Source organism: Petromyzon marinus, chromosome 20 (assembly GCF_048934315.1).
Source record: "Petromyzon marinus isolate PM22_M1 ecotype Great Lakes invasive population chromosome 20, UKy_Petmar_22M1.pri1.0, whole genome shotgun sequence".
Lineage (NCBI taxonomy): Eukaryota > Metazoa > Chordata > Hyperoartia > Petromyzontiformes > Petromyzontidae > Petromyzon > Petromyzon marinus.
This window is the reverse complement of record NC_133686.1, coordinates 6253792-6278295: the sequence shown is the minus strand read 5'-3', so window position 1 is coordinate 6278295 and position 24504 is coordinate 6253792. Positions and strand designations below refer to the sequence as shown.

The following is a 24504-nucleotide window of genomic DNA, read 5'->3' as shown; positions in this document are numbered from 1 at the left end:
ATGATACAAACTGCATTACCCACAGTTGCATATCCTTTAAATGTCCACATTCACGGTGATTTTAAACACTTTGGACCCAGGCCATTACACGCAAGAGCCTGGATTTTATGCTTTTGTGTTTAATGTGTTTTGCAAGGATTCGTGTTATTTTTGGCTTGAATGTATATTAACGGGCTACTGTGTGTGTGTGTGTGGTTCGTGTGCAGTGGGTTTACGTGTGTGTGTGTCCTGTTTGGTGGTACCAGTCGTGATGTGTTGCACTTTGTCAATCCGCTGCTAGATGAAGGCCTCCCCAACTCCACGGATGAGTTTGTTTAACCCCACTTGCGTGATAGGCGATACTGTTGACGGATCAGAGCCACACAATTTGACGACGAGGAATGATAATTCGTATATTTCAACCGTGATGTATGTGGAATATTTAATCTTTCGTTTAAAAAAAACATTCTCGCGGATGGAGAACTTCATCCAGCAGTGGATTGACAAATGGCTGTTTACATGTACACATTAAACATAACATCCTTAGGCCAATTATTGTACCTAAACGACATAATAACGGTGCAACACCAAACATCGAAAGTATAGACGTGCATGCACGTTATTGTGGCTTGCAGGGGTTAGTGCCATTGGGGCACTGAAATTTACATCCCGGCTTTTGCTTGTTTTTGTACACGTGTGCTGCTACTATATAACGATTTCCAGAACCTGTGTGTTTGATATCGTTTAGTAGTAGTGGTATTTAACACGGTACCTTCATGGGTTACTTACGCAGTGGTGGGCACATTAAACACTGCAAGGTGCATCTTAATAATTCTAATGTAATGGAAGAGATTGATACTGGGTGGGTGGGGGGTGGGGCTGGGTGGGGAGGGAGGGGAGGGAGGGGCTGGGTGGGAGGGGCTGGTCACCCCGTGGTGCCCTTATAAAACTCAACGTTTAACCTACTCACGCCGGCTTGTGCCCGCCCTCACAGTCGGGCATATTGTGCGGAATACACCACGTGGTGCCGCCGTTGACCCTGGCCATTGACCGAGCAACCCAACGTTCCTACCAGCTCCCTCCGCATGAATGTGTAACGTTGCTTTGTAAAGGCACGACGTCACCACCTCTTCTGTCATGATGGACTTGGTGGCGATGATTGGTGGTGGTTAAACTCTTGTTAGATTTGAGGGTTTTCAGCCGCAGCAAATTTATGACTTGTTGTCCCCACACTCGTTTAACAAACATTGTCGGTGTAGAACATTTCGAATACAAGCGTCTACAACAGTATAAGCAGAACCACGTTTGGTCTCCACTGAATAAATAAAAGTGTTCAATCCATCAGCATATTGGATATTCAGACATATCAAGCAGCGTTTGGTTTGAGCCTACCTGCTGTGTCATACCTGTCAACCCCTTATCAGTGTCTACCTTATTGCAGAACAATTCAGACCTTATTGGTCACCCCGTGCCCCTTATAAATCTCAACGTTCATCCTAGAAAGTTCCATCACAAGGGAGAAACACAAACAAATAGACACATTTTTTACTACGTATTGAAATGGTTGTACGCCTTCTGTACCTGAAAACTAATTTTCCCTGTGCAGCAATACGGGTAAACCCTATGGGTTGACAAGATATGTGAGTCTCAACAGTCAGGCTTGTTAAATACATGCTGTTGAGTTGAAAAAATGTTTGTCAAGAGCACTCCATGTAAACATTTGGGGCTCTCTCCAACGCAATATTGATTGTATACAGACTCAGCCGTTAAATAATAATGGGTAACAGCGTATATGGTGCAGTACTATATAACCCGAACTGTTGTCTCCATACATCTGTCATCTGTTAGTTTACAGAGCCACTGCAATGACTTTCTACATCAGTAGTATCCAGTAGTGGCACCGCAGAGGCCAAGTGCAGATTAAAATGAAACATTCGTGTTGGTATTGTACAGGAGTCCCTTTTAGTGTACGTGCTGCTCAGCACAGCGTGGACACTTCAGAGCTGGCCATCATGTGTTGGTTGTAAATGTTACGTGTAATAAATGTTGTGCTCTCTAAAGTGATAATATATATTTTTTCTATTTCATTTCAGACATCTCTTGCAACAACAAAACACTCACTTGTAATGACACTTCAGAGCTGGCCATCATGTGTTGGTTGTAAATGTTACGTGTAATAAATGTTGTGCTCTCTAAAGTGATTATATATTTTTTTCTATTTCATTTCAGACATCTCTTGCAACAACAAAACACTCACTTGTAAAAATAGGCTTAAAACTTCCTTTTAAAAATATAAACTAATGTATGTACCTGACAACCCACCTATTTATGTGTGTATACAAGCGATCGTCATAACATTCGTTGACATGAATTTGAACTGACAGCAGTGTTTTCAGCATCATTTATAAATCTGGGGGGTAAAAGTTATCCTGTGCAGTAGTGGTTAGCTGCGTACATTAATCCCCCGTCCGCAGTTTGTGGCTTTTCTCCGGGTACTCTGTTTTCTTCCTGATACCGCAGTCTTGAGACTCGATTAGGCTTTCCTTGCTGTATGAATAAAAATAATGTGGTGTTATGAAATATCTTTAAAAATATATATAAACATAGGATGTAGTGTGCGAGTAGCCGTTATCAAACGTGTGGGTTTTCGCCACTGCCAAAGTGTTGCGTTCTGCCTTAGAGTCCAAGTTTTGTTGTAACAGGTAAAAGTACTGATCATAACTTTGTGTGCACGGCATGTGCGGTGCAGTGAACGGTCTGTGGTTTTGACTTACAAACACAACCCATGTTTTCGCTGTGCTCAGTACAGTGCCAAGTCCTTTGCAACCAAGTAGTTTGTGACCTTTATTTTAAACCAGGAAACACTCTGTAGACACTAAGGTTCCCTTTTCAAAGTGAAATGCAGTGTGCTACCATTGCATTTCTTTGTATTTACGAAGAGGCTTATCATGGACATATTTTTCAAAAATACATTTTGACCAACTGGACTTTTTGTGATCTGGTGTTTGCAATTACTTAGATACACTTACGGCCCTCTTTGTGTCAATCTACTGCCGGATGAGAGCCTGCCCTGGCTTTGCCTGTCCGCCGGGGGTTTTTGTGAAGGTTGGTCAAGGCAGGGAGCATAGACGGGGAGTATAGCAGCACAGTACCATGATGGATTTTGCCACATTGCCCTGTCCACAACATTGTCCCGTGGTAGCCTATAACATCTGTTAAGGACAAATGGTCATCTCCCATCTAACAACAACATCTGCCGTTCGCCACCAAGTGGCGTTGACGTCATCACGGTGCTTGTGCCAGGCTATGTGCACGTTGAGGCCACGTGAAGTCGTCGAACGCCCGCTGGCAGGAGGTCACGGGACAGATTCAGGTGCCGTGGGTTGACTAAGTACTTATGCAGGCTCAGCCCTGCTTGGCTGAAGTATGGTGAGATCGGGTGCATTCTAGGTGATTTGGTCACGGGTGCATATGAATGAAGGGCCCAAAATAACATGTTGGTTAACCTTGGTTTAAGTCCAGTTTTGGATGAGAATGTGCCGTTCTCCGTAATCAAATTGCCATGACATTGCATCTCGAAAAATGCGGTTTCGTCAACGCTTAAATTCGACCCTTAGAGGATGCAAGAGCTGTGGCGCCCCTGACGTCTGTTGTGAATTCTCTTTAGCATCTGCCCGCTAATATGAAAACGGGCGCTAATGTGAATGTGAGTCTTGTTCAACTGGCTGACCCTCGCCGCTGGAGAATATCTGTGCAGAGAGAGTGACAGACAGTTCGTGCCTCGACTCCTTTAAAATTAGACTTGCTCCCATAGCTCTTCATCTGCTTGTCCTAAATTAGGCCACAGACGAGCAGTGTAACTTAAAAAAAAGTTGTGCTGTACATTTTTTGGGGGGAACACAATATTACAGTACACTCGTTCATTCATTGGGCATCCGTCACATCGACAGTGACATCGGTGACGATTTGTCCCCATGCTTGTTTGGCGCGTCGGTGCAAGGCTAGCGCAATTCGGTGAAGAAAAGCTGTAGATATCACGGTTCACGACCGGAAGGCGATTGTTGATAGCAGGCTTCGTGTGATGCCACTCCCTGGGGATTTAGTAACTTTCCACCCTATACTTTATTTGCGCCATTGCTTGGTGAATTGCACTTCTCCACTAAGTGATCATGAGAGCTATGTCCTCCCATTTCCCCACGGAAATATCAGTATCTTTCAGACGATGCTTAAGCACGTCCTTAAACTGAAGGTGCTGTCCTCCATGGCATTTCCCTTGAGGGAGCTCTTCGTTGGTCGCTACGGTGGGGAAATGTTAACTACATTGCCTGGTGGTACAGGAGGTTGTGGGTTCGATCTCGACCCTGACGCCTGCTGTATATTTGGAGTTTGTATGTTCTCCCCGTTTCGTGGATTTGTCTCCGGGTCCTTCAGGATTTCCCTTCACATTTAGAAACATGTGTTGTATTTGTCTGCTAGAAATGTCCACGTGATCAGTCACTTGGTCGAGCTATCATTTGTGGCCAGGTCGCATCAATAAAATAACTATATTGCTCATAGGGCCGTACCAAGTAGACTAAGAATAGTTCGTTTTCGTATTTTTTCGAAGACTGCTTTTGGAATTTGCGCATCATCCATCTGGACGATATGTGCAGGCAATCTCAGCTGTTTGGCATCAAGGATGTTGCGCTACAGTACAATATTAACAAATGCACAACGTTAATGTACAAACTGGTTGTGGGCGTGGGCTATGTTACCGTTGTATTGCAAGATTTTTCTTTTCATTTATAAATCGAGAACCAACGGTAAGGACAGTACGTGGATAAACACTGCACCAAAATCAGTAACACGCCTCCATCTCGTTTTCACAAGTCCTACTAGTTCGTTTATTAAGAGGACATGTTCTGATTTGGATGGTGGATAACACACAGTGGATGTCATGAGTTGGGTTGTGATTGCTCAATTGACACTCGGTTGATTTATTAAGAGACAACCTTTGGTGTTATCCTCATCTAGATATATTCAGAGGTGTTTGTCTCTCATTCTGCTTTATAATACGAGCTGCCAAAGTAGGACAGGGATGATCCCTCCCTGTGTGTATGGTCACATTCCCGTGTACACTGCCGCAATTGTCAAATAACTTTAGGCCCTGCCAAAGCTGGTAGTTTGTGGTTTTTTTAACTTTTCGCTGTACGGTACATTAATTTTAAATCCACTACACCGTGTACATTTTTACATTGTCGGGCAGATGTAAGTGGCATTCCTGGCCAGACTGTTGCAACGCCTTGTCTTGGTTTCAGCCTAAAGCTTATTAAGGGGTGCTTGATCAGCACTCCTCAGTGAACTGTACCCAGGCGCGACCCTGAGATGGAGAGGAGAGGCGTGGACCTTGTTCCTGGGAGGGAATTCAAGGCTTGAAAGTGTTTTATTTTACGTTGGTTCTGTGCAGCAGAACGTTGCTGTGGCCCTCGGGTGATAACGTCACACTGTACAATAGTAACAGCCTCGTTTCTCACCGCCTACACAAGTGTTGGAAATACACACAAACGGATCTCAGTAATTTTTTCGCAAATCGATGAGGGTTTTTTTTGTATAAATCGCCAAGATTGATGTATTGCATCGCAGCATCCATGGCCTCAGGGTTTGGTCGGCTCGATTGTGACTTTTTCGGTCAACGGAATTGCCTCTCTTCATGAATGGACTTTTACATCTCGGCGTGGACCCTGAACTGCCAGTGCATTTGTCACCCTGCGGAAAGTAAAGGAATGACATGTCTGCTAATTCTCTGCGAATATTACTCATTCCCTTTGGGAATTGCCAGTGCAGTATTTAATATTTTGTCTGGTAAACACAATGATAAAATTTGTGTTAATATTATCCTAATCCTCTTGAGGCCATTTGATTTACAATATATTCATGTCCTTAAGAAATAATGGGCAGGCTTCTTAACCCCCCGCCAATCGCTGTTAGTCGATTGGCAGGTCGTGTGTGGTGGGGGAAAGTGTGCGTACTCCCATCGGGCAAAACTTTTTACCATAATGGAAGAGTAGGCCAAAGAGGGGTTCCGCGGTAGCGAGATGTTAACTACCTCACCTGGTATACTGGAGGTCGTGGGTTTGATCCCGACCCTGACGCCTGATGTATACATTTGGAGTTTGCGTGTCTCTCCTCTCCAGGTTCTCCAGTCTTTCCCTCCACTTTTAGAAACGTGCGTTTAGAGTATTTGGCTGCTATAAATTTCCACATTGACAGGCCACTTCGTTGAGCTATCATTTGTGGCCAGGTCGCTTATGAAAAAAGAGCTATATAGCTCATTAGGCCTTACCTGGTGAAATTGAAAGTGAGTTACTCGGCCCATACAACCTCTAGGGGGGGCACTAGAGTTTTCTCTGGTGGAGGTGCTGCTGTCAGCAGTGGCATGTACCGGTACTTGCAGAGCTGCACCTAATTACCTCGCTTTGAAGGAACACTGTCACACTCTTCGTGCGTTTTTGCCATTTGGTGGCTTCAGACACGCAGATTGAGTCGTGCTGAGCAAAAGTGAAAGAGACACAGCCAATGAGCCGCAACAAAGGATTAATAAACCGTAATTGTCCATTCCCTGGGGTGATTCTGCTCTAAGGGCAGTGTAAGTAGGAGCAGAACAACTGTGGTTATGTGTGTGGGGGGGGGACGACTCCTTGGCTCACGTTTCTTCACAGGCAACTCCTCTGCCATGTGTAAATTCGGAAAGTAGCATGATGTGGTGTTGCTCGCTGTGCTGAAACATTGGTTTCAATTGGGGACCAAAAGTTCGGAATGTTCTAGCTTCTGTCTGTGCTTAGTCTCCATGACCAAACTTACATGTGTTTCTTTTGCTGGTCTAACTCACCATCCCTGACCGGAGAGAGACCGTTTTATTATGCCTATCGGATATATGCACAGGCTTAAACACATTCTACTCAACAGACAGAAAAAAAAGAAAAACAATCGGGTAATAGTTACATCTAAAGTAGTTTCACTTTGCTGACCGCAATGGGGGTCTTTTTCTTACCTGAAAAGCATACTTCCAATGCCCAAATGCTGAAGTGAAAATGTTTTTTTTGTAGCATTTCCAATGGTAGATATAATGGACCTCAATACGGTAATAAGGCAATGATAACTGTAAAATATATTTTAACGTTCAAAATACGTGTATAGATTTGTGTGTAATATTAAAACACATGTAAGCCAAGTTTATACAAATGGCACTCAAAGATTAATACCACGACAGATTGCATCTGCCCCACAAGAGCAAGGAGAGACACCGAATACAATTGTGATCCTGAAACCAAGTTAATAGAATGGTGGAGCAGAATTGTATGAACGTTTGTCTCGCCGTATGTTACCAGCCATGCTAATCGGAGGTGGGGAATCGTTACATCCCTGCTCTAAAAAGTCTAACCTAGTAATTACCTGGTTTACATTTCACATTCCTTTCAAATACTGTAGAGAACGTGCCATTTTATTTGAATAAAAGCTACGGTATTTGGAAAAATTATACGATGGATAAACGTCCATCCGTAGGTAGGATACGTCCTACGAATGTATCCTATTTGCAAATAGGATGTACATTTGTATTCATTGTGTTGAGTAATTGCATTTAGAATACAGTTAATACATTTTAAGGAGAAGTAAGTCATATGTGATGGATTTTGTCCATTTACAGAGTTTTAATCGGGAGGCTGCTGTAAAAACAAGGCATTTATCACTCCACCACAGTAGTGGTGGCCATTAAAAAGAGTAATTCCCACTTTGGAAAATGGTAAATTGATTTTATTCGAATACATGTTGTTGTCATTAAAAAAAAAACATGGAAACTCGGTGAATATTGAACATTTGTTTTTTTAAGAGTTCTAAATGCACGCATGTATCCTGCAGATGTTGGATGAAAACAACCACCTCATCCAATGCATCCTGGACTACCAGAGCAAGGGCAAGACATCAGAGTGCTCACAGTGAGTCCCTCCCTCCACAAATCCAAGTTGTTATTTTTGTAACATGATGTTCATGTGACTTTTCCTGTTTTTTTTTTATAAGAGTGAAAGGAGTAGGAGAACGCAACAAGAGGGTGCTCATCATTACACATTTATGACAGCATACATTTAAATTTTGATTTAAAGCTTTCGTGACTGCAGTGATTCATATTTTTGGTTCTTTCGGTAAAGTCACGTTGAAGGGAAACAATAAAATAATAAAATATATATGAAACAATAAAATTATCACGACGTTTCGACTGCAACACAAGCAGTCATCATCAGGTGTGAAAACCAACGGCAAGATCATTTGAAAGAAGTGGCGGTTTGTATTTATTTTTAACGTTAGTACCACGGAGAGAGATTTGGCAGTTTGTTTAGATGGACGAGTCCATCTATGTTCGGAAAAGAGCAGGGGGGGAGACGAAAAATTAATGTATGCTGTCTGAAAGCCACTGTAAGCGTGAACAATTAATTAAGACCCGAAATGGTTTATCAAATCCTTCCAATGATTGCTAAGCCAGAATCCATCTTCTCGGTTGAAATTGTCTCTGTGTTTGTATATGTGGATAGCCTCATGAACGAATCTCTCATGGTAGCCAGATGGCTTGCAAAGAACCTCTGTCTTGGAGAAGTCAATGTCATGTGAGCCTACTTTCAAATGTTCTTGCTGTTGGTTTTCACACCTGATGATGACAGCTTGTGTTGCAGTCGAAACGTCGTGAGAATTTTATTGTTTTATATATATCTAATTATTTTATTGTTTCCCTTCAACGTGACTTTACCGAAAGAACCAAGACTATAACATACATTTAGTTTTTTTTCTTTCTCCTGCACCTCCGATTGGCACGGTTGGCTATGTACGGTGCGATACGAGTTCTACATACGTACACCATCTTCTTTCGTATAGTGAGGAGGGGTTTGATCAGCAACATTTCTCTGTTCATTTTACCAGGTTGGTGGGTGTGCCAGTGGATGGCTTAAGGGGTAGCCTGGTCAATATCTAAAATGCTGCCGGTGAATGGTCGAATTTGGCAGTGGTGTTGCTGTGTGGTCCATGATTTCCAATTGGCGAAAGAGATGACTGCATCTGCTGTGAGATGAGCATCACTGAGATAATGTACATGTACAGCTCCCTGTCTAACCACTGCTGAATGATCCTTCCCCTTGGGAGCATAGAGAGAATAGTGCACAGTGTACTTTGTTGCAATGCCCTCTGTTGCCCGCCAAGTATCACTGGTATAGTCGACAACCTTATGAACATGGGGATGTTCACTTATACAAGAAGTAGCCATGCACAAACCTGCTTAGCTTCTGAAATATGAAAAGATCGGGCATATTCCAGATGGTTTGGTCAAAGACAAATAGGGTTAGAAAAAAAACCGTTTCAAATTAAAATGGAGAACTTGTGCTGATTTGTGGGACATGTTTAACGATGTGACCTAATTTCTATTTGAATGGAAAAGAAGTTTGTGAATGTGGAAAGGCGTAGCGTGGTGTGGTGCTTGGGTTGAAGGGTGGGCAACCATGTGGCACTGCAGTAACTTCAATAGGCCTCTTATGAAGTGCCAGATGGGACTTCTTCACACTCTTCATAGTTTACCACTTGTCAATTATCCAATATATATTTATACAATGTAGTCTGCCGTGTTGAACTAATTTGAATTACGTGAAAAAAGAAACTTACAGGTTGGATTCAGTGAGTGCTTATTGATAACCAAACTGGAATCTTCGATGTGCTACCTTTTACGAATCTTCTTTAAACACATCCATCTGTCCAGATTTCAACCCACAATGTCGGTGGTGCTGGCTAAGTGCTCCAACGCGGGCATTGTGCACCTCCTGTTCCCCTCCAGTCCATAAAGCCGCCTTGATGTAGCAAGGCCAGCCTTTTGCCTCGATCGTTATCGTGTGAGACTTGCAACGCCTACGTCTGCTATAAAGGCAGGTTCAGAGAGAGCGAAAATCAGAGCTTGTCCTCAAATCAACGTGGACATAAATGGCATGTTCCGCATTGAACAGTGTTCTCTTGGTAACCTTTATATAAAATAAAACATTGGAAATGCACTCCTGAAGCTCAAAAAACGGAACCCACACGCAAAGAGATGCTGGCTTGTTGTTAACTGCGCCTCCACGCTGCGTGTAATAATTATCGAGTTTTATGAAGAAAACACATACTGGACCAGGGAACTCTGTCCCTGGAATTAGCGGGGTTTTTTTAGGACACGCTGTAGCTCCAATTGCTGCACTTAGTTTAATTAGCCTTCGGTTGTAGTGGTGGCTCAAAAGGCTCAACAGTGTGACGATGCATCGATTAGTCGATGAATAGATGCGTGTAGTTGCCTGTGTGAGAACGGATACATTTCATTTTGAGCAAATTGTGCGAATCTGATATGCCCCTGTGTGACATTTAGGCTCACGGAGAAAATGAAACTTTAAATGAGACGGAAAACCCCCTCCCCAAGATACAATACATATGAGATGGTTAAAACAACATGAAAATAATTCATTCTTGTGTGGAATTGTGACAGTTAAATCTGCTGGGGGTGGGATCAGGTTAGGGGTGGGGGGGGGGTGTTTGGTGGGGTGGGTGAATTGTTACGCCCCTTAGTCTGTTGGAGAGCTTTTGTTGAATCTGTTTCTTGTTGAACAGCTGTCCACTGGCTCCTATCCTAGGGGCCATTGTTTATTCACATTTTGCACCTGCACGGCTAGTCTGCCTTGATTTTCCCACCTCCGAGCTGTGGTTTTTTTAATTGATCCGGGCTTTGGGTGTGCCTGGATGTGCGTGTGTTCTAGCCAGGCCGACGCTGTGCTCGTGTTTTTACTGTGGTTTTTGTGCGAGTCTGTGAGCGGGCACGTATGTGTGTGTGTGGTGGGGTGTGGCGGTTCAGCAGTTAGCCCATTACCACGCAATCCCAAGGATACATATTTACTGTAATACTCCTGGCTTTGCACAATGCGGAGCTGTAGTGTAGCGGTTAGCACGCTACAAACCCAGCGTCTTGAGTTAGATTCCCGCTCATGGCCAACGCCAGTGACAATTATCTAAACCGGTCCTGGGCCTCCCCCAGGTTAAGTCCGCCTCAAATGAGAACCTAGTGGCAATGTATAAACATTGTATAAACATTGCCACTTGGGAGACAAAGGCGGCCGGGTGTGGTGCTGGACGCCCACCCCTTCGTGTGGCGTTCAGGCCTTCATAACTGCTCGCGACCAGCACTTGCGCTGACAGTCTGTTAAAGGCTATATGGGGGATCTTTGCCTTGATTTTTGTTGTGGGGGTGTGGCGGTTCACAGTTAGCCCATTACAACGCATTACCGAAGATACATAATTACTATGAAATTCCTGGCTTTGCACAAATGCAGCAGTTTGTATCTACTTTGCCATGGAACCCACCCTGAGGTGAAATTGGCATTAAACAAGAACCTAGTGCATTGTGGCAACACAAGTACTGTACTGGTGAGGCGGTAATCTCTCTGATTCCTCCCCTTCTCACATTACAGTTGATCCAAAATGCCGCTGCTAGACTTCTCACCCATAACCCCCAATACTCCAATCTCTCTCCACTGCTTCCCAATCATATCCTGAATTGATTTCAAGATTGCACTCACCGACTTTAAGTTCTTCCATGGATTCGCCCCTGCCTAACTCACCCTCCCCATCTTTCTCTACTCAACCCTGCACACTCTCTGCTCCAGCAGCCAAAACATTCTGTGTAAGAGCCTGGTCCAACCTTCACTATGTGGCAGGTCGCTCACTCTCCCCTGCTGTCCCCCCCCCCCCCCCCCCCCAAACAATGTGCTTTCAACTCCCTGACCCTGTTCAAATCCAGGCTCCAGACCTTTTTCATCTGCCCAAGACTGACTGCCGCTGTCTGTAAAATAAGTTTTGACAACTGTCTGTTCTTGCCTTGAAATACTGGCACTTGCAGACGCTCCATAAATATTATTTGTGTTTACAGTATAAGTACTTGTGTGACAATTGTATCTTGCTTGGACTGACTACATCCACCCCATTATATGCCATGTCGGCATAAATTGGTGTTCACGAACAGTGCAACACTTTTTCCAAAGGTCTTGACATGGATCTGTACGTGTATGTGTGTGCTTGCGGTGTTTACGTTTGACAGGTACCAGCAAATGCTGCACAGGAACCTGGTTTACTTGGCAACCTTGGCCGACTCGAGTCAGAACTCACAGTCCTTACTGCCCACGGTAAGCCGAAGGGGCACAGTGAGGAGCAACAGGCTCGTCACGGTGCATTGGGTCATCGTTTTAAAGCAATTCTTATCTCACACAATGTGTATGCATATCATCTGTATGTAACAACGAATGGTGTACGATTTATTTGAATTAGATTTGATTTATACAGACACTACAAACGAGACGGTACAAACGTGGTAGAACAAACAAGATGGGTGGTACAAATGAGAGGCACACAATATACAACTCGGTCCAAATGGGAACAAAAAAATAATTGATCCTGGGATTCAATTGTGACCCTGAATTGTGGTGATTAATCAAATCGCCGGTAGGGGAGGGGCGACAGGAAGGGGTGGTTGGTTGAGTGTGGTGGAGGTGGGAACTGTTACATGCTTGGTGAGCAATGTACGGCCACCAGAGGCATGACTAACGTCAGCAGAACGCTCTGTTTTTTTTTAAACGTTAAAACTCTGATCTGAAATCTTGAGTTGGTCGGGGCAAAGATTAACCTGAATTATACTACGAATGGAGCCAATTTTTTGCCTCTTGTGTGTCTCTCTCTACTTTCAGCTGCCAAACCAGAGTCTTGGGATGGGGGCTGGTGGAGGCCTCCCCCCCGGAGGAGCTCCCCATTCCCAGAGCCTGCCTCCTGATCCTGCGCCCCCACCCCCACACATGCAGGGCCCAATGAGCAACGGACACATGGCTGGTATGGAAGGCACCCCCGCGTTGCGCACCATGCACACCATACGCACAACACGTGCGTATTTGTACGCCGCACACCCACCCCCGCGCAGTCACCGCGTGAACTCGCCTCATATACACTTCCCACCACGCGTCCACCACGTGTCCACCACGCGTCCACCACGCGTTGTCACCGCACACTGCACACCAAGCGCACATCGCCATGCGCTCGCCACACATAGAGCACATGCACACTGTACACATCCACCATACGTTGCCAACACGTACCCACTGCACACCAACTGGACACTTGCTCTGCACACCATAGCACACCTACCACCACACACACCCCACATGCACACACCTCTGACAGGTGACTGCCCACAATTTATTCTACGATTTCATCGGTGGCAACTCAATGATTGAAAACTGGAATTTTGGTGCTGGTGAGCCACCCATCTGAAAATGACACTCAAACGAAAATTTTAAAAAAACAGCTCTGTTTGGGTTTTGTAAGAAACTGGTTGGACCAGAAGCTCTACACTTTCTCTTAAAGTTACGGTCGCTCCACCTCTTCTGCGTGAAGTGGCGGCTGTGACAGCCGGTCGCTCGTAACCGGGGCGGGTTGAAAAATAGAACGGTTTTCTCTTTCTGGTTTGTGTGTGTTTAAAAAAAATATTTCAAGTTGGCCCTATTTGGCCTCAGGATCGCAAACAGACTTGAGCAAGGGTGTAAATTACCTGCTCCCTGTGGGGGAGTGGCCCTGTATCCGGGTAGACAGGGGTGCGGCACGGTGCCGTCTGAAGAGAAGTCTTAAACCCACTTATTATTATTGGCTTGATCTTCATTATTGAGTCTTACTTTCTCTTGTTGGGCGTCTCTTTCAAATAGCGGAGCTGGTACTGAGAGTTTACGTCAAAGGGTTCTACATTTATGGTCCGTTGTATTTCTTTTTTTATTCTACCATGTAAGGCCCACTGAGCGATTTAGGTCTTATTCAGAATCAACCTGGCCACGAATGTCTCAACGAAGTGCCTTATGTGGAAATCTACAGCAGCCAAATACTCTAAATGTATGTTTCTAAATGTTGAGGGATAAATCAGAGAACCCGGATGAAAAATCCACGCGACCACAGGGAGAACATGCAAACTCCAAATATGCAGGCGGTCAGGGTTGAGGTCAAACCAATGACCTCCTGTATGCCAGGCGAGGTTAACATCCCGCCATCGCGGCACCCATCACTCGTATTGCACCCGATAATGATCTGGTAAGGTAAGCAGCCAGGATACTCCTTGGCTAAGCCTGGAGAGTATTTGGATGGGTGACTGCTGTGCATAACAGGTATTATAGCCTGCGGGGCTATGTTGTGAGCAGCAGAGGGCGGTGCAGCAAAATCCATAGTTGAACTATGCTCTGCTCCAGCGTATATGTTGCCTGCCCTTACTCTAATGCTCACTGAGCAGCTTGATTGACTAATCAAACAACCCCTATGACAGACTTGGTGTGGGCACACCTTCATCCAGCAGTGGATAGACAGGGGGCTGTGAAGTAATATTGTTAACCGGTGTAGATTTGCAAACTTTCTTATCATTGATGATGTCACAATCCATGAGAGGCAAATGACTTGGTTCACTGATGATGAGGATTGTGCTTTATTGTGATTATTTACTGAGTCAAAACATTTTTCACGACTAAATCTGTCAATGTTTGGGCCGTGATTTTTATGGGTCCAAATCTATTTAAACTTTATGTATCAATTGATTGATTAGAATGGCACAGCAGTCAGTCTCTCACTCAGTCACAATTGGCTTTATGTACATCGCTCACTAACAGCACATTCCTCTACAGTCCATAAAGGCTACACAGGGTATCTTCATGTTTACTTTGTGACATTACAGGACCAAACTCCATGGCAATGCAGCCTCCAAACCACCAGGCGAGCCCTGCGCTCAGCCTACCGGCCAGCAGCCATGCCACCATGGCCGGGTACAGCCATTCGGTGCCATCGTCTGGACCAGGAGGGCCCAGCCAGGCTTACAGGACCCCGCCGGCCAGCCAGGGCCAAGGTGAGAACGCTGGGAGTGAGAACACTGGGAGCGAGAACACTCGGAGTGAGAACACTGGGAGTGAGAACGTTGGGAGTGAGAACGCTGGGAGTGAGAACACTGGGAGTGAGAACGCTGGGAGTGAGAACGCTGGGAGTGAGAACGCTGGGAGTGAGAACGCTGGGAGTGAGAACGCTGGGAGTGAGAACGCTGGGAGTGAGAACGCTGGGAGTGAGAACGCTGGGAGTGAGAACGCTGCGAGTGAGAACGCTGGGAGTGAGAACGCTGGGAGTGAGAACGCTGGGAGTGAGAACGCTGGGAGTGAGAACGCTGGGAGTGAGAACGCTGGGAGTGAGAACGCTGGGAGTGAGAACGCTGGGAGTGAGAACGCTGGGAGTGAGAACGCTGGGAGTGAGAACGCTGGGAGTGAGAACGCTGGGAGTGAGAACGCTGGGAGTGAGAACGCTGGGAGTGAGAACGCTGGGAGTGAGAACGCTGGGAGTGAGAACGCTGGGAGTGAGAACGCTGGGAGTGAGACGCAGGGCAGCAGTATCCAACTGTAACAGGCATTCACTTAACACCACGTGAACTGGCGTACGACCACATCACCCTGAACATTCACCCGATTTCGTTAGATTTTGGAAGCAAAGTGGGGTCGAGTCTGGCTATTATTTGCATGGGAGGCTGCCTGGGAATACCAGGTGGTCTAGGCTTAGTGGCCAAGAGATGGCAATACAGCAATGGATTAATGAATCTATCCACGCAGAGCTTTTAATATTACCCTGTGGTATGCATGGGATTTCTATGGTTACTATTATATGCCAAATGTGCATAGAAAAAAGCGTGAGTCTCGGTAAGGCTTTCCTGAGTTAAGGAGACAACTATTGTTATTATATTACCAGGCCGCCGTGTGATTACACAATGCAACACAATTTTTGTTCCTGGGTAGTAAGTGTTATTTCATAATTGCTTATGCCTAAAAAGTATAGAAAATGGCTATTATTCCCCACAAACTTTGCTTTTGTGACCAGGAGAGTGATATTTATAAATGTACCTATTTTCAAAGTCAGAAAAAAAAACATGAATACAAATGAACATGTATTTATACTAAAGTAATACAAAAATGACTACAAAAGATTTAGAAGCGAGTAGTTTTTCGAGATTCTTCCTCCCCAAAGAGAACTCGTTCTGCTGTGGCCATTCCCGCCTGTGGTAGTGCGCCTTGGTGACTTTATGTGAACGAAAAGGCACAAATTTGCCCATTTTCTCATTGAAAATATGTATATTTCAAAATATCACTGTCCTGGTCACAAAAGCAAAGTTTGTGGGGAATAATATCCATTTTCTGTACTTGTGACGCATAAGCAATTAGGAAATAATACTTACTACGCAGGAACAAAAACAAAATTGTTACACAGTGTTATTGATCACGTGTGTGTGTGTGTGTGTGCGTGCTCCAGGCCACATGGTGTCTCAGCAACCGGCTCCATCCCAATACAACCTGGCACAGGGCTCGGGGCAGCACTACCAGGGCATGATGGGCGGTGGGGCCGGGCAGGGCAGCCAGATGATGGGGCAGCGCCAGATGCCCGGCTACTCACGGTCCGCACAGCAAGGTGAGTGCTGCGTCGCGAAGCGACCGTCCTTCCTCACCCCTGTCGTGGAAACGGGTCGCTGTGGTTACTCCGGGCCACGGGCAGTTGCCTACGCTTCCTGTTTTCCAGTTTCGTGCAACATGCGCTCGCGGTTTAGGTGTACAATGGAAATGGTGTTTACATGCCCCTCGTTCAGCCAGCTGAACGGAAAAGAGAATACCTGGAAAAGGCTCCAGTACTCTTGTTTTGGCAGGTGCATTGCATTCCAAGCCTTTTCAGGATTGCTTCCTGGAAAGTATAATTTTTGGCCTTTAACCATACTTCACCACGGTGGTTAATGTAGGTTGGTGAAGGTTGGGGACTTGGGACCGGTTTATATATTCCCAGTTACTAATGTTAGCCTTGGCTGGGAATCAAACTCTGGTTGCTTGGTTAATAGCTCAGTAAGCAAACCACATTGCCACCACCTCCCAGAGCAGCACACAATCGCCCATTGCTCCATCACACCCAGCTCTTCAACCGGTTGACTCTTAAGCAGCGATGTAGTCATTATAACATATGTTCCTTTAAATAGGCATCTACCACTGCAGTAGAGTTCCCGGAGGATGGAGGTGCGATGTGGAGTCCAGTGATGTTGTGACGCATAGCTCCTTTTTGGTGATAAATCAATATAAATACCCATCCAGTGATTATTATTTTGTGTGAAGCAAGTCGTGCATGTGCGTGTGTGCGGTGGTTAGCGCACTGCGCAACGAACCCAGCCACCAGAGTTCGATTCCCGCTCACGGCCACAGCCAGTGATGATTATCTGAACCGGTCCTGGGTCTCCCCTAGGTCAACTCGGCCGGGTGTGGTATCGGCCCCTCACAACCTATGTGCACCCTGCCAGCCTTAATATCCGCTAACAGCACTTTCCCAAACAGTCGGTTAAAGGCCAAATGGGGGATTTTTGTCTTTATTGCCGTGTGTCCTCGGCAGGGCCGCCGCAGCAGTTTGGCTCGCAAGACGACTATTACGCGGAGCAGTACTCGCACGGGCAGCCCCCCGCTGACGGGATGACGCCGCAGTACTACCCCGATGGTACGGCGAGCCCCGCGCACGCACTCAAACGCGCTCGCGCGCACGCACGGGCCTAGGCCAAAGCGCCGACCTCAGCAGCGGCTCCAACCGTAAACCCCCAGAGCACCTCGGCGACTAACAGTGACTCCAACAATAACGTAACCAATAGCTCGAACGCAAATCCCCCCCCCCGCTAGCGATGCCCACTCCAAAGACCGACATCGTCATGAGCCATGACCTATTCACTGCTGGATAAGGCATCCCCCCCCCCACCCGCCATGCGAGTCTTGGAGGTTATTTGACCATACTTCACCACACTGGTGAGTGTGGGTTTGCTTTGATGGGGTCAGAGATGTGCCAGTACAGAAGTACAATACCGCATTAGATTTTGCTTCACTGCCATCTGCTGCCCACCCAATAACCCTGCAGCCCTTTAACAGTCTCTTGTGTATGATGGTCTCCCATGAAAGCTCTATCCAGGTTCCTCCATGCTGCTTAGCTTCGAGTTCTGATGAGATCCCGGTGCATTTCGGATTGTTTTGGTTGTACGCTTTCAATGACAGAGCCAGGATTTTCTGGTAAGGGGGGCAACCCCTCCAGCAATTAAAAATGATAGTTGTTAGTAAGGACTTATCCCTTGCTTTTTATTTGCGTGTGCGGCGATGGCACAGCCATCGATCGAGGATCGAATTAGAACCGTGTTGTGTGATCGGCATTGCGCTCGCTGAAGGTGAATGCCTACAGGGAAGTCGTGTACTGTATACGCAACTGCGCACAATTATGTGAGTCACTTATAACTGCTTTGCCGTTACTTATTGCCAATTATGGACTCAGACTCTTTAGAGTCCCTGGCACATAATATGCTACACAGTGGCAGTGGGGGTCGCAAAATGCCAATTTATCACTAATAACCCCGATGATCCGATGGAAATTAGGGATTTCGATCAGATCATTGGGGGGGCACGTGCCACCCCACCTCCCCCACTGGCTCCGCCAGTGTACGCTGTAACATATGTTCGACATTAACTCAGACACCTCATATTTACATCACCTTTAAACATCTTTAACAGTATTTGCAGCTCTTGACGGACCCCAAACTTTATTTCCAGCTGCAAACTCTGTAATCCAGAGCAATACGTTAACGGTTTCTGTTAACGGGAGCCTTGAACCAAATTTTCAGTGGTTCTAACACCGTAACCCAGAATCCTTCGTAATGAGAAAAGCAGCTCTTGGCGCTATTAACCCTGATCTTCATAACAACGCAACTCTTACCACTGCAGCTCTTAACTCCTCTTTAACTCCGTCTCTTGCAGGAACGGGGCAGTACGGGCAACAGCAGGGCAGCTATCAGCCAGGCCCTCCCGCCCAGACTTACCCGTCCCAGCAGCAGTTCGGCGGACCCCAGGGATACCCCAGCCAGGGCCAGGGCTACGGTGAGGACGTCACGGGGCACTCCCAAGTGAGGGCGTGGCTGTATTGAGCCCACCCAGGGATAACACCGCCAAGGCAGTGCTGGAACAACCATAGGAACCTACATCCATCAGGGGTGGCTTGTGGTGTAGCACAACGAGTGATGCAGGTGTGGTGCAGTTGTGGTGCAGGTGTGGTGCAGCTGCGCAGGGCCCAACGAGCTGGAGGGTTATGCAGAGGGGCGTAAATTGGACAGAGGGCCCCATTTCATTCCTTGCAGAAGGATCCATCCCAACTGTGCGATGCCGTTTAGTGCTGTACACTCGACAGCCTGCTGGGGCGAAGGAGAATCGGCCCGACCTCAAGTACTGTACAGTGTGTTTTTGTTTCAGTTGTAGCAGTCGGATTGTGAAAACGTAATAGAAAAAAGTTAGAAGCATTCATCCGTATGAAAGTTTTCCAACATGCGCTTGTCTTCAGAAGTACTTAACAGAGGAGACATACCACCTTCATCTAACCGTGATGCACGATATGATTCTCCAACTTGCCTCGACCTCGCATTGACCTTCCACCACGCCCCCTCGTCCTGCTCGTCCGTAACCCCTCCAGCAGGCCCTGCTCAGACTGGCTCTGGGCAGTACGCGGGCTACCCCCAGGGGCAGCAGTACGGCGCGTACCGCCCCCCACAGCCCGGCCCCCCCACCCCACAGCAGCAGCGGCCGTACGGCTATGAGCAGGTGAGTGCTCCCCATAATGTACCGTATTCTCAGGATGATAGGATGCAAGTTTTTTCCGTGTATTTTAAATCAAAGGTTAGTAGGTGCCTCTGATAATCCGGTAGGTGTGTGTATGTTGTGTGGGATCAGATTGTCCTAACTTGGCACTATGCTGAAGTTTGGATTGTCTCACTTTCACTGTTTGGTCTGCAGTCAGATAATTACTGATCATCTCAAACTCCCCTTCTGGCACCTCGAGATGCACTGCATGGGAGGTGCGATATAAATAATAATATAAATGACGATGATAATTATGGTTTCACCTTTCTCTCTATGAGGCCAAGATCTGTGAATTGCCAATCATCAATGCCCTTGATTCACAACTTGATTTTTGGGTTGGTCCACATAAAGGTCCACCCACCATCCTACATGGCCAAACAAGTTAAATTCTTCACGCGTGCAAGCGTTTGACGTACCGGTTAGTCTTTCAGCTCACCGGAGAGTTGCAGAACAATTCGCACAGCCAAATTTAGCTATTGGATACAAACCAATCTTTTTTTCTTGCCTTGTGGCTGCGCGTCGTCCATGCAGGGCCAGTACGGAGCATATCAGCAGTGACGAGACCCAGTTGTTGTCAGATGCCCTCCCTCCGTGCCAACCTCTCTGGACCTCCACCAAGCGCCACCGCCGCCACCGCCACCACGACAAGGAGCAGGAGGCCCCCAAACATCCTCGTGCGCCACCCAACACTGGCGCGTGGCGCATCGTATGCGCGTGCGTGCACGTTGCGCATTCTCCTTTTGGAGCTTCTCACCGCATATTGCGCACACGCTCGCACGTACGAACAGGTGTGTGTGTGTGTGTGCGCATGACAGGGGATGCAGCGTTTCTGGAAAAAGTAAAACGCTGAAATAACCCCCATAAAATCCTGAACGGCGGACGTGTGCCGATGCTGCCACCCCTCCATCAGTTTTCGATTTGACCTAACACTTGCCTGTGGAAGTGTCTTCTTGGACGCATTTTTTTTAATCGGAAAAGGGTGTACCTCAAAATAACATGCCAAGGAATTCGAACAGTAAAGAAGTGTTTTTAATTTAAAATATCCTTTGAGTGTTGCGAGGTTTAGCCACAACTTGATGTCTGCGGCATTCGCATGTCCGCTTTCTGGGCGTCCCGATCCGATGTTCTCTGCTTTTGGGTACTCGGAGCCCAGTGACCATGAACCTCCAGCCCATATAACCTCATCTATTTGACCTCTTTCACCTCATCGGTTTAGTGCACCGAATCTTAAATTTCAACTTGTAACTCGATAAGTGTGTGGTGCCTGCCATCCCTCGCTCAACCTGACCTCAAACCCAGTATGCCAACTTTTACTCTTTGACCCCCCCCCAACCCTGACAAACGCGTGACTCTGACCCTTCGACCTCTTGGTCGCATAATTCATTTAACCGTGCGGCCGGCCGCGGACGTAGAGCTGTTCACAAGTCGTCGCCATCGCCGCCGTCATTAAGCTGTTACAGGCCGCAAGCGCCGTGGTCTGTAGCTCGGTGTTCACGCAGTGTTACGAGTTTGTAGAGTTCGGCGTCGCGACAGGTTCTGCTCGCTTCGCAGGACGCGGTTTCTCCCCCTCTTCCCACTGCCACTCCTCCCTGAGCATTCCATACGCGTAGAGGTTCACGCCCGTCGTCATGCACGACGGCCCGGTGTGGCTGAGGTGAGTCACAACCGTGTTTTTCTTCGTTTACTTTGCAGCACACAGGGCCTGTTCCCAGAATCTGGTGCCAGTTCCACGCCCTCCCTCTCCCAAACTCTGATCCAGCTTTGCACGTGTACCTATTGGCAAGAAGCATGTAGAGCGCATTGCAGCCAAGGGCTTGGTGTAGGCACTGTCCTCATTTGTTCCGACATGGCTTAGAGGGCTACATTTTCGAAGTGCATATGAAATGTAGCGAACCGCTGTTCCCAGACACGGTGGAATGCCACCAAGTGTTGGGTGACACGGGTCTCGTGAATGCACTCCAGAAGTATTACTGTGGCATCATCTTCCAGTGCCATTCCCACACATGTGATACTCTGCTCACTTAAGCAAGCCCATATTACCCGAATGGTAGCAATCAACTGCTGTTAAATTGGTGATACAATAAATAATAGTTCAGCGTGTCGGGTAGGGCGGCGGAGTGGAGTGGTGGCACAATAGTTGGTTAGCCAATGCTAACATCAATGGTGAGTGATATTGGAACCGTTCCTGGTGTCGCCCCCCCCCCACCTTTAGCGACCAGGTTGGTAAAGAATGACGTACATAGCTTGCAGAGGCTTTCATCTTGCAGTGGAATGAAAAAGGGCTGTAAATGATAATTGTACGATGGGTTTGAGGGAAAAGCTGGACCTTGATATGGAGACCGAGGGCTTAGGTTGGTGCAGATGCTTTAGGATGAGATGATTAAGCAGCATACCACTACGCATGGCATTGGTGGTGGCACGCGTGAGGTAGGTTTGAACAGAACCTTCGTTGACCTTTAACCCCGATGATAAATAAGCTGCTGCTCTGCTGGTAAAATGCGGCACCTGGCGTGCCGACCTGGCAATGGACTGGGCTCACATGACCTGTTAGTGGGTTTTTTAGTGTTTTACCGATGACGATTCTACTTTTTGGGTACGTACGACATTTCAGCGGCAGTGGGGAAGGGATCTGGATGGCAAGCAGATGGAGGGGAAGCTGTTGCCAGGGCGATGGTGAGGGTGGGGTGGGGGGGTGGGTTCGTCATTATTTAATAACCTTCCCTGGCCCTTGTGAAAAACTAACTCCTCTCTCCTCCCCTCCACCCGTGTTTGCGTGTAGCTAGGAGGGGTGTGTGTGTAGCTAGGAGGCCAGCTGTACGCGTCGGCTTGGTTGTGCTGAGATACTGCTCGCGGCTCGGGCCGCAGTATTAATCCTGTTCCCACGCTCGCAGTGTTCCGCTCGTCCACGTGGCGTGCGGCGTTGTGTGTGTGTGTGTGCGCGCATGTCCTGGTGTTCCCAGATCCAGGGTATACAAAAAAAACTAATAAAAAAACTTTCTCTGCAGGGGATGAAAATTTTTAAGACTTAAAAGTAAACTTCTAGATTGGTTTTCTATTAAAGACATACCGATCTTCGAATTAACCAGCCTGGCAAACACAGCATAATTGGCTAATTAGAGAAAAAAAAAAACCAGTTTACACCAAAACTACTGGAGTGACAGTGCCAAGCTCGGATGCAAAACCTTTTGATCGGGCAGCATTTGTTCAGGAGCTTGCTCATGTGAGTTTCATCGCGGGCGCGCTCCAGCCGCGCTGCGGCAGCTCCACGTCAACCAGTTCGCAGCTGCGAGGCAGTTACGCATCAAACGAGACGCGCTGTGGGAAATGTGATCCTGAAAAAATATTACTTTTGATTTTCTCGGCATAAAACGCGAGTGGCCGGGTCCGTCCCTGCCTGCTTCACTACCCCGCCCCCCCACCCCCCCCCACCCCCCCACCCCCCCCCACCCCCCCACATATTTGACGGCAGAATTTCACAGAGGGCTTGGAAGCTTTCCGTTGTTTGGGAGTTGGCCCATGAACGTGGTACATTGTCCCTCGACGTTCTGGGCAAGTCCGCGGTGCGATCATGTGCGAAGCCTGGCCTGTAGCGACGACACTCCTTGTCGACCACTGAAGATGTTCTTTTGACTACTACCAAAGAAAAGAATGACGAGTCTTAAAGTCTTGAGGCCGCGTCGCAGCAACACCCCAGGCCCTCTCGTGCCACCTGTGATGTTCAGCTTGCCCGTCGCGCCGTGCTGTGTAATTTATGGGACTCCGGTTACATCACGGTGAAAATTTGGCATTCGGTTAAACGCGTTGTGTTAAAACCGCTCAGAAAGTCATTGATGTCTGTAAGCTGAGTATTGTCCTGTGTAAGCTGAGTATTGTTCGGTTTTGTTTTATGTTTTTTTTTAATTATTGTATTTAGGACACACGGGGCTTTTGTTATTTAATTGCCCGCCCCCCCTTGTAAGCTCGGAAATCTAATGTGGCCGTGTACTCTGAAAATTAATGTTCTTTTTTTTAGTGGTACCAATTTTAAATGTGACGTTGACAATAAGCATTTCAATCACGTTAATGAGTGATGCCGCTGCTGTGTTTTCTTTCCCACACAACTCCCTCTTGCCATTTACTTTCACCGCATCTTACCCCGTTCATTATCTTTCAAAAGTGAAACCTGATTTTTACCCAGCCATTTATTTTTTGTGATTATTTGTGATCTGAGATTAAACCAGGTGTTTTAACTTACAATTAACTTACAAATAAAACAAACGAACTTAACATAAGTGTTGCGTACACTGTTGCATTCAATGTGTTCCTCGTGTAACCGTACTGCAAACGTTTCAGTGGCTGTGTCGAAAATGGCCCTTTTTCTTTCTCCTCCGCAGTAGTGGAAGGATTATTTCCGGGCCCCATCACGCACGCGCGCGCGCAGGGATACGGCGGGCGACTCGCCCACATGCCTCCAGTAACGGCCACAGTGGTTGGCATGGCAACCTAGGAAGTGAGCTCCAGAGCAGAGAGAGGGAGGGGGGACATTGGACCAAACCAACTGCACTTGCTGGCAGGGGGGGTAGGAGGTACAAATTTGCATGGGAGGGAGGGCACTTGTGTGCCGCAGACAAAGAAGGGTTTGGGTTCGATTCCTGGCTCGGGTGCCTTTGTGTGTGGAGTTTATATGTTCTCCCCTTGTTTTGTGTGGGGTTTTCCTCTGGGTTCTCTGGCCTCCCTCCCATAGCCAAACAAACATTTACAACGTAATTGGTATTGGCCA

At 47.0% G+C, this 24504-nt stretch overlaps 1 protein-coding gene across 5 annotated transcripts in view; it reads left to right on the top strand.

The window, feature by feature from the left end:
* LOC116944170 (protein SSXT-like) overlaps positions 1-24016 on the top strand; it is a 36286-nt gene extending 12270 nt beyond the window's left edge. For 3 of the 5 annotated variants that reach the window (XM_032957661.2, XM_032957662.2, XM_032957659.2), the window contains exons 2-10: positions 7876-7952; positions 12104-12188; positions 12747-12885; positions 14759-14926; positions 16366-16521; positions 17479-17580; positions 18873-18992; positions 19579-19706; positions 20277-24016. In XM_032957661.2, the coding sequence (XP_032813552.2) occupies positions 7876-7952; positions 12104-12188; positions 12747-12885; positions 14759-14926; positions 16366-16521; positions 17479-17580; positions 18873-18992; positions 19579-19706; positions 20277-20303 (1002 nt within the window). In that variant the 3' untranslated portion in view covers positions 20304-24016. The remainder of the gene's footprint in view (positions 1-7875; positions 7953-12103; positions 12189-12746; positions 12886-14758; positions 14927-16365; positions 16522-17478; positions 17581-18872; positions 18993-19578; positions 19707-20276) is intronic. The other 2 variants (XM_076068266.1, XM_076068267.1) reach the window with 2 other exon arrangements.
* The last annotated feature ends 488 nt before the right edge of the window (positions 24017-24504 follow it).